Source organism: Octodon degus, unplaced genomic scaffold (genome assembly GCF_000260255.1).
Source record: "Octodon degus isolate 3935 unplaced genomic scaffold, OctDeg1.0 scaffold00064, whole genome shotgun sequence".
Lineage (NCBI taxonomy): Eukaryota > Metazoa > Chordata > Mammalia > Rodentia > Octodontidae > Octodon > Octodon degus.
This window is the reverse complement of record NW_004524640.1, coordinates 6895441-6912006: the sequence shown is the minus strand read 5'-3', so window position 1 is coordinate 6912006 and position 16566 is coordinate 6895441. Positions and strand designations below refer to the sequence as shown.

General features: G+C 39.7%; 1 protein-coding gene across 1 annotated transcript in view; it reads left to right on the top strand.

The window, feature by feature from the left end:
- Itpr2 (inositol 1,4,5-trisphosphate receptor type 2) overlaps positions 1 to 16566 on the top strand; it is a 528924-nt gene that overhangs the window by 259349 nt on the left and 253009 nt on the right. Inside the window, exons 33-34 of the mRNA XM_023718939.1 lie at positions 13682 to 13810; positions 15315 to 15435. Coding sequence (XP_023574707.1) covers positions 13682 to 13810; positions 15315 to 15435 — 250 coding nt within the window. The remainder of the gene's footprint in view (positions 1 to 13681; positions 13811 to 15314; positions 15436 to 16566) is intronic.

Genomic DNA, 16566 nt, shown 5'->3' with positions numbered 1-16566 from the left:
GCCCAGCAAATGAATTACAGTATCATCGAGGCTATCGTGACCAGTATTATTACAAGGTTATATGGGTGGAGGCTTGTAAGCAATTTTAAGTAGCATCCCAGAATCTGTACCAAGTGATAATATTGAGGATAACCACAGGGATGAGCATCCAGCTTAGATAAAAGGCAGAACCTTGTCCTTGCGCCTGAACGTGCACAGGACTAAATATTGGTACACGCTGCTACAGAGGAGAGAAATCCATTTCAGAGGTTCCAACAAAATGGTGACATCCTAGGAGAGTGGATTGACATCAGTGACCAGTGGGGAGGGCAGTAGGGAAGAAAGTGTTTGGTAACTTGGATGGAAAGACGGATAGACGAGATGAGTAGTCATGCTGGTCAACTTCATGTCCAGCTTGTGGTCTTCCGCACCTGCTGGGATATTTTTGTAACAATTCCGAAGCTCCTTTGGGTTTTGTTGCTGCACAGCTTCATTATGCAACGTTCTCACCTGAGCCCAGTCTTCTTTTTATTCTTTTACCTTGGTCTCCCGTCTCCAGCAACATAGAACTGTTCTGTTAAACAGAGACATAAGTGTTTACTGTGGCAACCTATTCTCCTTGCTAGTGGACTCCTTGGAAATGATGAAGCCGTGTAACCCACAGGAATTTAAGGGGGTCCAGGTTGGCCTCCAAGGGACGTGCTTTGCCAGGAGGTTCATATAGCTTGTCATAAAGTAGGATGCCTCTTGCCTCTGCAGCTTCTCAGATATTTTCCAGTAACTCACATGTCTTCCAGAACTTTCCTCACACCTTTCTGTTGCTCTTCTTCTTCTGTGGTTTCTGGGATCTTTGTCATTGTATCTTTTGGTTCCTTTTAGTCTGTCTGTTTCTGTTTAAGAGTGGGATGGTAGTAGGGCTTTATGCAGGGTCTGGGTAGCACAGTTACTTTTTTTTTTTTTTTTTTTGGCAGAACTGGGGATTGAACTCAGGCCCTTGAGCTTGCCAGGCAAGCACTTATTCTACTGAGCCAACTCCTTGGCCCTCAAAAACTTTATTCTTTTTTTTTTTTTTTTGTATTATAGGGAAGGGTCTACAGGGTGTTCAGGGTCTCAGTACTAGCTCGGAGTCATAGTGATCCGCCTGTTTACAGCTTCCCAAGAGCTGGGATTACAGGTGCGTGCCATCACACCCAGTCTCAATTGCTGTCTCAGTGTGCCCCGGGGGCAGGGCAGGCACAGCAGGCCTGGGAACCTAACCCCTGGCCCCTGCACCTGCTTGCAGGCACTTTAATCTGTTGAGCTATTTGGCTGGCCCCAGCACAGTTACATTTAAGCAATGACTTGGAGAGCAATTTATTAAAAAGGTAAATGAGATGTTAACACATAGGAGCACTCGGAGCTTCCACCTTTCTTTTCATGGTTCTTGGAGTCAGCACTACCAGGGTCTTTCTTTTTGCTCTTGAAGTTCTTTAAATAGTCATTTAATTTTTTTTAAAAAAACTATTTATGTATTTATTTGGTACAGGCTCTCACTACACAGCTTGGACTCATAGTGATCTTCATGTCTCAGCCTCCCCAGTGCTGGGATTACAGACATGCACCACCACGCCTGCTTTTGGGCTGGCATAGCACACCTGGGGCTCTGGGGCCAGCACGGCCTGTGCTACCAGGGATCAAACCTGGGTCCTTGCACTTGCCAGGCAGGCACTTAGACTGCTGAGCTATCTCCCCAGCCCAGTTATTTCTTTTAGTAGCTTTCATTTTCTTCTTTGTGTCTCCTTGCCTTTTATTTTATTTCTTTCATTATTATTATTATTATTATTATTATTATTATTATTGGTCTTTCTCTTTTTATCACTAATATATAAAAGATCTTTTTTAAAGAAATAGCCTTAAATAAAGATGCTGGATTGTTTCGCATAATTATTGCATTCCGATTGCCTGACACAGTCCTGTGCATGCAACAGATTCAGGCAGGCAGCAAAGCTATTAGACCCCTGAAAAATTGTAACATTGTCTTTCAGCGCACTTCACCGCCTGCTTTGATCTATGGTCTAATGCAGTTAAATTGGTGTTAGCAGGGTAGAAACACTTTTCTTTGGCCTCATAACTGATTGTTCCTGCACAGTCATGGGACTCTGTCATTATTAGAGAACACACGGAAGGGGGTGACTGATTGATGTCAGCCTCCGACGTGTATACATTTTGAAGATGCTCCCAATTTTGCTATCAATTTCAACATCTCCTGGTGATCAACAGTACTCTCAGTGATATACAGGCAGAATGAAATTAGAGCAGTCATTTAGGAGGTGCGCCTCACCTAGTTTCAGGTCGTTGTTCTCTCAGTCGTTGCTTAACAAGACAAATCAGGGGATTTTGTTTTCATGTAAGATCGCTGGAGCCCCTCATGACCTTTACTGAACTTACAAAAGAGTTCAGAGGAAGCCGTGAGTGAGAATTTATGTATACTTTGAAGCACGACTCCCCAGTTCTTTCATTAGGTAGGATTAACTAGATTATGTAGAACTTTCTAGACTTTCTTAAGTGGAATTGACTATGAGAAGTGTTGTTTGAGTTCTTTTTCCATAGCCTTATTAGCAGTAGCATTGCAGGGAAGCAAAAATGTGTGAATCATTATATGACTTTTATATTTTGCGTAGCATCATTCCCTCAATGCAATGATAGTTTGCTTGTTACCTTGCTTGCGAGATTATAGCGATGCTTCCCACTTGGCCACAACACCTGAGTGCTCCTGATGTTTAATTTTTGCTCCTTCTCCTGTGTCTTACTTCCTGTTCTTGTCACAGTTGGCCCTTTCCTTCTTCAAGAACGCCTTCTCTTTGCACCAGGGTCAGTCCCATTCTGTCTTCTAGCACAGTGACCACTCCCTCATCTCTTGGGTGTTTCCTGATCATCTTCCCACTTCTAAATACTGAGGTGCACCAGACTCAAATGTTGGACTTGCTTCCAGCTCTGTCTCTAGTCACTCCCTTGCTGATCTCGAGTACTGTCCTAAGTCTTGTGCCAGGCGGATTGCAGCTCAGGTCCTCCCCTTGAAGTCCAGCCCCGGACCTAGAATGCTCTCCATGATATTTCCGTGTGGCCTCTGTCTCCAGCGCATCATTCATTCTAGAGCTGGACTGCAACAAATTCCTTCTCAAGTCTTCAGTATCTTAAAATACAGCAATGCCACTACTCTAGGCATTCAGGCAAAGCATCTGGTGGCATTTGTAACATTTATTTTCTTCCTCTCTAAATCTAGTCCTTCATCAAATTCTGCAAACAGAATATCCATAATATCCCAAACATGGCCAGGTATGAACACTTCCACCCTAACTATCCTAATCCAAGGTACTATTTGTTCTTTCTCATCTGGAGGAGAAAGAGAGAAAGAGAAGGATGAGGAGGAAGATGAGGAGTTTGGTTCAGATCATTCCTCTGTTCAGGTTCCTTTATGGGTTGTTGTCTTACCTAGAGGAAAGCCTCTGCATGATTTGGCCTTTGTTTTGCTCCTCCTGTTCCACTTGTCTGTGTGAGCTCTTCTTTCTTTCTTTCTTTCTTTCTTTCTTTCTTTCTTTCTTTTTTTTTTTTTTTTTTTTTTTTTTTTTTTTTGGAACTGGGGATTGAACTCAGGCCCTTTTGCTTGCCAGGGAAGTGCTTATTCCACTGAACCATCTCCCTGGGAGCTCTTGTTTCTTCCGTGGGTAGCTCTCCGCTGCATTTAGTAGCCTCCTTGCTGTGCTGCCTATACTCTTCAGCTCAGCACCTTTCTTTGCATTTTCCTGGGTGCTTGCCCTGGGTGTCTTCAAGGCTTCTTCCTTCTCTTTTTTAGGGTCCTGCTCCTACGGCACGTTACTGGAGAGGGCCTTACTGACTATCCCTCTTCTCTCCCCTTTTTCCTTCATGGAATGTATCACCACCTGGCATTTCTTTTTGTGTCTGTATTAGTTTTAAGAGAAACAAATGAAGGGCAGACATTTTATCTATTTAGTTCACTGCTGTAGAGTTCAACTCAAACAGGGTCTCACACGTCATAGATGTCCATCAACTATCTGTACAGTAAATAAATGTCTTCTGAAGTTAAATATGCTCAAATGGAGATTTAAAAACGAAGCAATTATATTCTTAGCACAGAATTAAGTAGGTGAAACAGTGAAATGAAATAGAAACAGATACACATGGTCATAACATATAAAATTACTACTCACTCGTGTGAAGGTGCAGGTTATTTGCAGGGATCAGTTAGCATTTTCTGTAAAAAAGCAACATAATAAATATTTCAGTTCTGTGCACTGCTCTCACAACTGTTGTAGTAATGGCTGCGAGCTAAGGAGCTGTTGCTAATATGCAGCTGAATTTCTACGGCTAGATTGGACCTATGAGCTGTAGTGTGTGGTCCTTGGATTATTAAATTAACAATATGAACTTTATTAGAATGGTGGATTGTGTATATTTTATTCACGTCCTACATGTGTAACATTCTCGGCATGGGATAGGCACTGAAAAAGTTGAGTAAAGGCAGAATGATTGTTGGAGACGTTGGCTATTGGGAATGAAATGAATGCACGTCATATACCAAGAAGCCCAGTGGATCTTTAAATGAAAATAAAAGAGGTTGAAAGGGTAGCTGAATCTTTATCTGTCCTTGCATGAACAAGACATTTTTAAGCGTAACAGTGGTGGGTGAAATTGGCCAAGAAAAATAGATATTTCACTGCTAAAAATACAATGCTTAAGAACATAAAAACATTGTAAATTAAAATTTTAGAAAATCAAAATGGAAAAGTTACCATATGTTTATAAAAAGGTACTAATGACACACAAGAAATACATACACATGGTCAGTTATCGCATGTATTTAGAATCTCAGGACTTGGGAGACTGAGGCAGGAGCGCTGTTACAGGTCAGTGGAGGTACATGGAGTTCATGACAGTCTGGAATACACCATGAGCCTCTGTCTCAAATAATCCAAATACATGGCTTGCAGGTTAGCTTAGTTGTTTAAGCACCTGCTCTGGCAAACCCAGTCAGTAGCAGGGGACCCAGTGTGCTCCCCAGCTCCACATGCCTTATCAGACCTGCCACTAAGGCAGCCTGAGCCAGCCAGAAAAAAAAAAAAATCTAAATAAGTAAATAAATAAATTTACATATATTAGTAGGAAAAATGTAAAAATCTAATAAGAAAGTAGACAAAAATGTATACTGTCATTTATAGAACAGGAAGTACAAGTAGTTAATGCACCCCTGAAAAATGTTCAAATGTTAGTAATTCAAACACAGACGCACACACGGAAATAACATCCAGTTTTGAACAATTCAAGTTGTCAGAGTGAAAGACAATATTAAATATTGCATTGAATATTATGTTTCAGGTATATATTTGCATATCTAATAGAAGAAAATACGGTATAGTTTTATACAGTCTTTCTGAAATGCATTTTGGTAATGCATGGAAAAAGTCTCCTTTATGTCTTTTTAAACTGTTATATAATTTTCCTTCCAAGAATCTGTCCTTGGGAAATAATTAGAAATGCTATCAAGAATTTATGGTCAGAGATGAGAGCTTACTGTATGGTGATATACAGCAGCAAATAGTTTAAATATTTAACAATAGAGAGATTGTGTTAAATAAATAATGATATATCTGTAAGATCGATGTGTCGCTGAGATTACGTTTTGAGGGTTTTCATTGCGTGAATTGCTAATGCTAATGTACAGAGTGTAAAACAGAAGATGCAGAAATGATGAGAATTATTTTAATTACGTAAAATATGCGTATGGCAGAACAAAAAGATTACAAGAGAAAGATATCAAAATGTTAACTACAGTTTATCCGAATTGTAGGACTGTGGATAATTTTTGTTTGGCTTTTTATTTATGCGTTGTTTTTAGGGCTTCTACAATTAACTTATATTGCTACTAAGAAAATTTTTCAAGAAAGTTTAGAATTCGAGGGCAGCCAAGTACATGAACTGATGCTTCGCATGAAAGGGAGAAATTTTGGTCTTACAAAGAAGTACAAATTAAAATAAATAAGGTAGGCTTAGACGTTGAGGGAAACACTTCTGCTTTCATTGAGGCAGACTAATACAAACCTTAGGCTATGTGGTCTGGTGTCTTTTTAATCCAAACCGTGCTTTTGGTGCTGAAGTCCTACCCTGTGGGGTGGCCTCGTACCACACCTGGCTGTGTAAATGTAAATTTGAACTAGGAGTATTTTTTTTTCTCTATTATGTAACATTTTTTTTTTTTTTTTTTAAATTTCTGAAGAGTTGAGGTTTATTTTGGTTTAAGGTTCTGGAGGATCGACTCCAAGATAAAACAGGTACATCTGTTGAGGCCCCTATGCTATGTCATACTGTATTAGGAAAAAGAAGAAGAACAAAAGATAGATGTAGAAGAGAAAAAAAAAACACAGCAGTGTTTTTGTAGCCTCTCTTTATAACAAATAAGTACTGCAAGTTCAGGAACTGGTTCATTCCCATAAGAACGAAGCCAGACCTGAGAGAGCAGTTTATGACTCAAAGGTCTCTTAAAAACCCCATATGGTAATGCCATCATAAAATGGCATCAAATTCAACACCAGCTGTAAAAGGGCACACCATACTCACATTATAGTACAAGTCACTCGGGTGGATTATAATTTTTTTTACAAAATTTCTAAAAATATATTAATTTTATTGAGAAAGAAGTAGCAATGAGACAGTTTCAAAACAGGTTAGTAGGACAGTTACAACAATTAATACATTGCATAGTGTTGTCTTCATAGTAGTTATTTATAGTACAAGATGCAGACATGATATCTTGCCTAAACACTATTAGTGCTAAACTTTCTTCTCATTGAACTAAGAGAAAGTAACTGTACATCTATGCTATTTTGTATATAAAGATATATATATATTTATATATATATATATATATTCACTACAAAATGGTCCTTCATTTGTATCCCTTTTTTTTGGTTTAGTTTGTCAGAGATAGGTGTTCTATTGCCATTAAAATATTGTAGGTGTGTGAATTCAGCAAAATAATTCAATATAGTCCAATAGTCTATAATAGTATTGGTTTTTCCATATGACTGACAGTGTTAGAAGTTGCTAATTTGAGCCTTTTACAGCTTAGCATATTAATATGGCTTTACTTTTTTTTTGCGGAACCGTGGATTGAACTCAGGCCCTTGTGCTTGTCAGGGAAGCACTTATTCCACTGAGCCATCTCCACGGCTTCTAATATGGCTTTACTTTTTATACCTCATTTTTATCCTTTTCTGCTGATGGTTAAGACCAAGATAAAGCAAGATCTGTATAACAAGAAATGTCACTTTTGTATCTGACAAGGTCAGTCAAATCCCCTCAGGATTTACTCTGAAACCCTGTACCACAGTTTGCAGATCCTTTGTCAGTGTCAGCCATGTGGATGAGTCACAGACATTGCTTGATCAATTTACTTTCTGTGAAAGCCTGAGAGAATGTTTTCTCTCCATGTGACTTTCCTTAGGCACACTCTATACCGTTGATCACTTTCCTCTGTGGACCCATAATCTCCTTAATTAAAAAATTAGGGACACCACTGAGTTGCAGGATGTTATAGTACAAGTTCTTTCTGTCCTGCGTCCTCACTGACCTTGAATAAACTAGGAGTAATTAAATAAAATCTAGAAATCCAGTTCCTAGTTGCACTAGCTTCATGTCAAGTGCACAGAAAGCACGGGCTTCTGAGTTCTGTACCGGGCATCACAGATTCAGAAAGTTTCTCTCATTGTTGGAAGCTCCATAAAGCACTGCTCTAGTTCGTAATTTACCTGACATAGCTCGTTTTGGAAGGGTAGTGGTCACTTTGAGAGCAGAAGAGAGGAGAGACATTGTACATGCCAGGGAGGAATTCAGATATAATTATGTCAGAAAACTTCACTTAATATGTGTCTATTCAGCAAATGACTTACGTATATGTAGTCAGTGCCAAGGTATTATGCATTCAGTGATGAGCTAGATAGGCCAGTTCCAGAAATCTCCGTGGCTGCTTCCTTCTCCAGTTCTTCATCAAAATGTTCCTTTTCTCATTTTTGTTTTCTGAGACAAAAGATTTGCTACCCAGTTCAGGCTGGCCTTGTACTCATTATGTAGCCCAGGTTGACCTCCAGCTCAAGGCGATCTTCCTGCCTCAGCCTCTAGAGTGTTGAGATTACAGGGGGTGTGCCACCATGCCCCAAATGTTGCTTTATACAGAAGTGATACTCAAGCAATTTAATTTAATGGGTAGTGATTCATGAGACTCCTTGCCTCTTGCAGCATTCTCAGCATTCTATCATTTGCTCCTCCTCTACTGCATATTATTCTCTCTCTCTCTCTCTCTCTCTCTCTCTCTCTCTCTTTCTCTCTCTCTCTCTTTCTCTCTCTCTCTTTCTCTCTCTCTGTCTGTCTGTCCCTGTCCTCCCTCCCTTTTCCTCTCCCTCCTAACATATATTTATTAATTTGTACATTGTGTATCTCTCTCCATTAGAATTGAGGTTCTAATATAAAGAGGGACTTTGCTTCCTACTACAATATTTAATTTTAAATTTAATAATTTATGTGCCTATTTTATAGGCCACAAAATTTGATAAGTTCACAGCAAAATTTATCTAGAAGTCGATAAGGGAGATAGCTCAAAAGGTGGAATTTTTTTTAAAAGTTGCAGTGGAACAGAAAATACCTCCCCTCCCCCAGTGTACTTCCGTTCCTTCGTTGCCCGGGTGATCCAGTTCCTGTTCCAGTTCCGGTTGCTCCTGTCCCTTAGAGACAGCTAATCCCTGATGCGTAGCTGGACACTATGACACACTGGATTGTATGGACCAATCCCCAGTGGACAAGCCACTCTGCCTGTATACTTCCTGCTCGCTTATCCCATATAAGCCCTAGACCACCAGAGATCAGGGCCTGATGTTCTGGGCATGATCCTGATCACTGCTTGTTGATGTAAATAAATCTGCCTGCAAATCCTGGGTGTCATTTTGGTGTTTCTGCCTGCTGTTGCAGTACAACATTACAAATTGAGAATCACTTCATTTTCACGAATTGTGTTAAAATATTTATAAAAATCTGTGGTGTGGCTCAATGCGATGGTATGTACCTATCATCCCAGAACTCAGGAGGCTGAGACAGGAGGATCCTCTTGCATTGGAGGCCCGCCTGGGTTACATAGTAAGTTCAAAGCCAACCTAAACTATATAGTGAGACCTTGTCTCACTCAAACAATCAAAACAAAACAAAACAAAACAAAACAAAACAAATCCACAGCATGTACTAGAGACTTAGGGAGAGAGTAAGTACTGGTAATTACTGATATACAATAAAACAAAACTCAAGAAAGCTAGGAGTGAGGCAAGACATTACTAGTTATAGGTGTTGGAGGACAGGTGGGTGTCAGTATGGGACGATATCATAATGTAGAAGTCAGGTCCCCAAAAGCGTCACATTCCAGAAAGTTTAGAGCTAAAAAACTAGAATAAGAGCGTAGACTGCCATTCCCTTTTGTAGAAGAAAGGTTTTATCGTATATGAAGTAAATAATATTACAGAACAAGTAATGGTGCCTGAATGTTAAAAATCAGTTTACATAAGGAAAGATAATGAAATAAATACGCTAAATGAAGACTCAGAATGTGAAATCTGAAAACAGCTATGAAAGTGTATTGAACTTTGGGGTACCATCATTATCCGGGCTTTTGGAAAGTGATTCAGAGGGTCTGTATTGTTTGCCCATGGCAGAAAATAGAAATGTAATGAATATATGAAAAACTGTGCAACCTTGTTAGCAATGTAAAATAAAATAACTTTTAAATGTCAATTAAATTGACAAAACTAATTAGCATTTATACATAGAGCAGTCAGTTTGGGTAGTGTTTCACACATTCCAAGGAATGTGGATAGGGACACGGGAACCCGGAAGGATAGGAGAGCACCCAGGAAGTGGCACCAAGGCAGCGCTGTCACCACTCAGGGACCAGATGAGGCCAAGGACAGGCCAGTGCTCTTGGAGCCTGGGGAGTTTGGACACGGGGAAGAAGGGCTCCTAGAGGGGGTGGTGCCTCAGACAGGGCAGGGAGAGGAGGTGGGGACGGAGCAGAGGAAGACATGGTTGCAGACTTTCTCCTTGGCTTCTCTCTGGTCTGCCAGTGACTCAGAGGAGCTGACCCCAGCAGAGCCTGAAAGCAAGCGCTGTCTGGTGGGAATGTAGGAACATCCCAGGTATCTTTGTGGACAGCACAGGAAATTTATTGTTTTGAGGAGCAACTCAGAAAGCAGTTTAAAATGATCTTTACGTGCTCCTCTGGTGATTCTTTGGGGAAATAGACCAGCACAATCTGAAAGTAAAATTAGTAATCATGCACATTTCCTTATAATCACTAAATAAATTAAATAGATAGATCCACACACAGAAGACTAGCAAGAAGGAAATTGCTAAGACAGTGATTTGTAATTGCACTAATGTGCACCTTACTTAACTTATTCCAAAAATAGATTAAAGCATGTTGGTGCATTAAGTTGATGGAATAAATATATAGCCTTTTGAAATAAGTGGTTAGGTAATGACCGTACATGGAAATGTTTTATAGGAAATAATATCATCTCATTAATATGTGCGAGTAGATTGAAACTTTAAAAATATATGTGTTACACATAAAAAAAACCTTAACCATGTAATGTGATTCAATTTTTCTGTGAGCCATTTTCAATCTTTGTTTTAAAGACAATAAAGGGCTGGGGGATATGGATCAACAACGTGGTACCTGCCTGGCAAGTGCAAGGTCCTGAGTTTGATTCCTGGTAACAAGCCAAAGCTAAAGAAGCAATTAAAATAAAGGACAGGATAAAGGAATATTATACTACTTTTAAGTTCTTTTTCCTAAAAAGTTTAAAAAGGTTTTAATAAGAAATGTGGCCTTGTACATTTCCTGGCTGTCCACAGCACCACAGGACAAACGTTATCACTCCTGTGGGGTGGAAAAATATCTTGAGAAGAGCAACAGATTCTACGGTTTTGTAAACATAGACTTTTCATTATTCAGGATTTTCTGTGAAGCTTTTCTCTAGAAATAGATTACTTTTATTAACCTACTGCCTGGAAAGGTACTTTCTGGGTGGTGCCCTGGCTCTGGTTCAGTTACCTGAGTGCTGTGTGGTACTCTATTAACCCACAGCTGCCTCGCACAATTGCATGAGGTATCTTTGGCTAAAGAAGGTGGTTGTTTGGGCTGGTTGTACCAGAAAAATGGTCAGTGACCTATTTCAGTTTAAGATAGTTTTAGGCTTCATATCAGGAAAGTTTCAGTGTAAATGCCAGTACTAGAAAGATTCTAAAAGAATTAAATCTTAATTCATGTCCATCACGGGGAAAATCAATTTTATATTACTTCTGGGATCACATTAACTTTTAATCTTAGGTTACAGTGATCAATAAATATGACTTAGTCCATAGTGAACCTAAAGTCAAAATAATCCTTATTCTTTTTTTCATTTTAAAATTGATGTTTGTTCATTTCATGAACATTTATAGCCATGTCCTGTTATCTGCGGTGTTACTTTCTGCAGTTTTGGTTATCTGAGGTTGTCAGAAGTTAAAAAGCATTTGATGGAAAATTTCAGGGATAAGCAATTAGGAAGTTTTACATTGTGCTCTATTCTGAAAATCGTGATGAAATCTCATTCTATCCCGAGTCAACACAGGGTTGTTGGGCTCAAGCATCTCTTTTTCGGTCTACCTGAACTGTCTGTGCAGTCTGCTTGTTAGTCACTTGGCAACCCCGTCTGGCATCCTAATAGCCTGCTATCACTGAGAGCATGTTCCCATAACCCTCCCTCTACTTAACCACTGCCCAAGCATGCAGGGACAGGGATGCTGGCAATTTAGATATGCCAAAGAGAAGTTATAAAGTGCTTCCTCTAAGTGGAAAGGTGTAAGCACAGTAAGATACTCAGAGGAAAACACATTCACATGACATTTATTATAGTATGTTGTAATCATTTGTCTTATGATGTCGTTGGTAATCTCTGGATTAAAATTTATCACAGATATGCATGTGTAGGAAAAAGCACATATTGTGTAAGCTTTTTTATTTTTTCTTTTGTATTTTAGAGAAGGATCTACAGGGGGTTCAGGGTCTCACTACTAGATTGGACTTGTAGTGATCCGCCTATTTACAGTGTCCCAAGAGCTGGAATTACAGGTGCACACCACCATGCCCACTCTCAAGTGCTGTCTCAGTGTGCCCTGGGGGTGGAGCCGGCACTGCAGGCTCCGGGAATTGAACCCCCAGCTCCTGCACTTGCTTGCAGGTGCTTTAATCCGCTGAGCTATTTGGCCGGACCTTGTTCAAGCATCCGCTGGGAGCTTTGGAACGTATTCCCAATAAACAACAGCTAGAAGCTATGTGGCAAAATCTCAGATGTGCCAGGTGGTATTTTATACTGTGCCAACAGCTAGACTACCTCATCTAACTTAATTTGTTTCTTTTAATTATATCAGTTCCCTAAAATAACCCTATGATATTAATTATGCTAAAAAGCTTTCTATTTTAATAACAGTGTCGAGTAGGCATCACACTGTAGGAGGCAAGAGGGAATTGCCCAAGAGGGGAGTGGCTTAAACACCAATGTCGCTTCTTTTTTCTCCCTCCGTTTTACAAACGTGAGCTTCAGCACATCTTGTTTCCAAGCCAGCAACACTGGAGCGTATGGTTCAAGAAGGGAGTTGTTCATTTTATGAATTTGTGAGAAAAAAATGCTTAAAGCCGTATCAGATCAAGTTACATTTACTCATTCTTTTGATTAAGCATCTTAGGGGAAAGACAAATGCGGCATAAGTTTTGGGTTGCCTGAGGACATCTGGAAGAGATGGTCCCCACATTTGCACACCGCCGCGCTGTGTGAAGGTTTACACTTTCTTTCTCTGCCACACCTACTGCCCGCTTGCTTCTCCATCTTTCTCTTTTTCAACAGCTCCATGTGTGCTTTTTAAAGACTACCCTGACACACAGATCTGAGCAGAAGCAGAGCTGTCCTTTTCTGGCCCCTCCCGGCTCCAATATGGCGCTGTTTTACTTCACCTACACTGCAAAAAATGTATCCAGCTGTCCACTTCCATGCTCCCCCCCGGATGATCTGGGAGGGAAGGAAGGGAGGTATCACAGTAGTAGGAAAGGGCTTGAATTGATCTTCTCTCACTTTTCTGTTTTCCTTTCCAGATAGTTTCTGTCTTTTCCCTGTCCCTCCCTGGCCCATTTGGGTCAGTTCTTTTAAGGGAAAATGCTTGTGGACAGAAGCTACTGTGAATTATGGTCACCATGTCCTTTTACTTGTTATGTCTGTTTTTCTCTTGGGCTTCCTCAAGTTCAGTGAGAAAGTGTTTTCCAGAAGAGCCATGCCTGGGGACTGAGGGGAAGGTTGCACTAGAAAAGGAGAGAGAGGGAGGAAGAACACAAACCCAAAGACGAAAGTCTGTGAAGAAATGCAGGCTTTGGTTGAAATGACCATCAGACTTGAAGGAGAAGCTATTGCGGAATGATACAGTTCATGGTTTGAGGGAGGCAACATTTCTATTCAAAACACCTTTGAAAAACATAAGAACTGTCATGGAGTGCTGTTGCAGGATGACTTTTAGAAGGTTCCAGAACTGAATTATAATGTGAAGATGCGGTGGGACGTATTGAATCCTTTCTCCCCAGGTTTGCAACACAACTACTGACAGGAAACACGCAGACATCTCCTTGGAGAAGTGTGTTACTGAGTCTGTCATGAGCATCGTGAGCGGCTTCTTCAATTCTCCTTTTTCAGACAACAGTACAAGCCTCCAGGTAACTTCACCATTGCTATATAGAAGCATTTTTGTCACAACTGCGCCTCTTTATGTGGTAATAATCCTATGCTCTTCCAGATACTAAATCTTTAATCTGGTCAGGAAGTCACAGCCAACATTTTTGAGGGTCACTGTTGTCCATATTTTTTGCTCTTAAGGCCTGAGTTTACCAAACTTTCATTTAATTTAATGAAAGAAGACCTCTTCTTCCAATTCAATTATACTTCCTCTTTCAGCAGAATAAGACCTTTCAGATCTGTTTGTCTCTTTGCCAGTTATTGAAATAGTGATTTAATTCTTTAAACCAATAGACATTCTGAATCAACAGTTCCACTTCAGTAATTTATTCTAAAACAACAAGCTGAGGGGTGTATATTAATATTTTCATTCAATTATTTATAATACTTAAAAATTGATGTCAACTTTACGTGTCCACAGTGGGGAATAACTAAATTAATTACGGTATATCTGCGGGGTGGCTTAGTAGACGGCAATTAAAAATCTTGTTTTAACAGAAAAATGATTATGGCGTGATATTCAACCACAGAATTATATTACTCTATCATGCATATTTGTTTGTGTAAAGAATACCTATGCATATATGTGCAGAGAAATTCAGGGATTACATACAACCCACCTACTGCGTCCACTGGTTTTTCATCTGTGGATTCAACCAACCTCAGATCAAAAATAATGGGAAAAAATTTTATCTGTACTGAACATGTAGAAATTTTATTTTCTTGTCATGATTCCCTAAACAACTCAGTGTATCAATGATTTACATAGCATTTGCGTTCTGTTAGGTACTGTAAGTAGTGCAGAGATATGAAGTAATGTAGAGATGTTATAAGTAACGTAGAGTAGGCGAAGGATGGGCACAGGCTACTCAGTTTTATATGTGGAACTTGAACATCTGTGGGCTCCACCATCTGGGTGGGGAGGCCTGGACCGAGTCCCCCACAGATAGGAGTGATGACAGTGTCTTGCGTTGTTGGTGCCGTTCATGTCCACATGGAGTGATCACTGACTGTGTTTATTCCCGTGGTCTCCGATAACCTTTCCTAAGAGAAACCTTTTAAACCAATAGTTAGGCAAGGAGGAAATTGTTTTTATAGTTCTAATTCTGCTTACCCATCATATATAACCATATATAACCATACCAGCCAACCCAGCCTGGAAACGCCTGCTGTGCTGGTGTTTGGGAATAAACAAAGGCTTGTACGAAGTATTAAGATGAATTTCATTTGCTTCAAGAAAGGTCATATTAGCCTCTCATTAAGTATATAGTTAAAATGCGAATGACCCATGTTCTAGAGTGTCTTTATGGTGTTGATCATGTAGCAGGTACATAATAATGGTTATCAAATGACACGTTTATTAAGTAGCACGGACACTTAGGAAGCAGGGACACTTGGGAGAGTACCTTGAATGTTATTTTGGTGAGCCCTTCTGATACTTGATGCCTCTGTAGCCGCACTACTTGCCTACTTTCTGTTTTTAAGACACACCAGCCAGTTTTCATTCAGCTGCTACAGTCGGCCTTCAGAATTTACAACTGCACCTGGCCAAATCCAGCCCAGAAAGCTTCTGTGGAATCCTGTATCAGAACGCTGGCTGAAGTGGGTAAGTGCGTGGCGTGGGGCTTGACCTAGTTATGCATCTCTTGAAGAAGCCGGGTTTTTGGTTAGTAGCAGTACAAACTGCTTTCCACTTTGCAACTAGGAAGAAAACATGTATGCCTTCTGAAATTTGACAAGCAGCGATCAGCCAATGATTCTGAGCTTTGTAGACTTTTTGGGAAAGGGGATATATTCCCATTTCTAAAGTTCAATGTAATATTACTTGTGACACTTAAATATGCTTGCAGTTCAATTAGATTTCATAGGAATCATTTTAATTTATTGTTATGCCACATTTCGTTGCAGAATTATGCGATTTATTAACAGACTGACTTACTAAGGTATTTCTACGACAGCAGGATTTTAGGGTTCCGGTTCCATTTAAACTCCATCAGTGTTTATTGAGGGAGTATTACACATTGGAGGCTTCAGGAATCACAAATGAATGAGGAGCAAGGGGGATTGTAAGGTCTCAGATTTCTCTGTGTGTGTGCGTATGTTTAGGTTTATGGTACAGGGGATGAGGGCGGAGCTATATAGACTTGACACCACTGAAAAAGGAGAAGAAGACAGACTTGATTGTTTTCTGATGTTCGGCAGGCATTGGAAAGGGCAGCACAGAGCATGTCGTCTCGTTATCTTGTTTAAGCCTTACATAGGTCTTTGGTTATTTATATTTTATAGTTGAGGAAACAGAATTCTCTGGGTTGTGTAACTTGGCCAGGGTAATAGTGTGTGCTCAGTAAATATGTGATAAAAGAATAAGTGATTCAATTAATGACCAGTTTACATTTTTTAATCTTTCCCGCTCTCTCTCTGCAATCAGACCTATGTGATTTTTATAGTGACAAAGTTGAATGATGGCATCAGTTTTTATTAGAATGAAATTTAGAAGTAGTTGTTACCCAGAAAGTTCACATTAAAATTACTAAAACTAATAGGCCAGCAATGACATGCACCAGTGTAAGTAATTACAAGTATTATTCTTAATGGATTTTCTATGTTATTTTTTAAATTTTAAATTAGAGAAAAAAGATAAACATATCAGTGAAACTGAGTTTTGAAACAGGTTCGTAGGGCAGTTACAATAGTTGATATATTGCATATTGTTGTCTTTGTACTAATTATCCAGAAT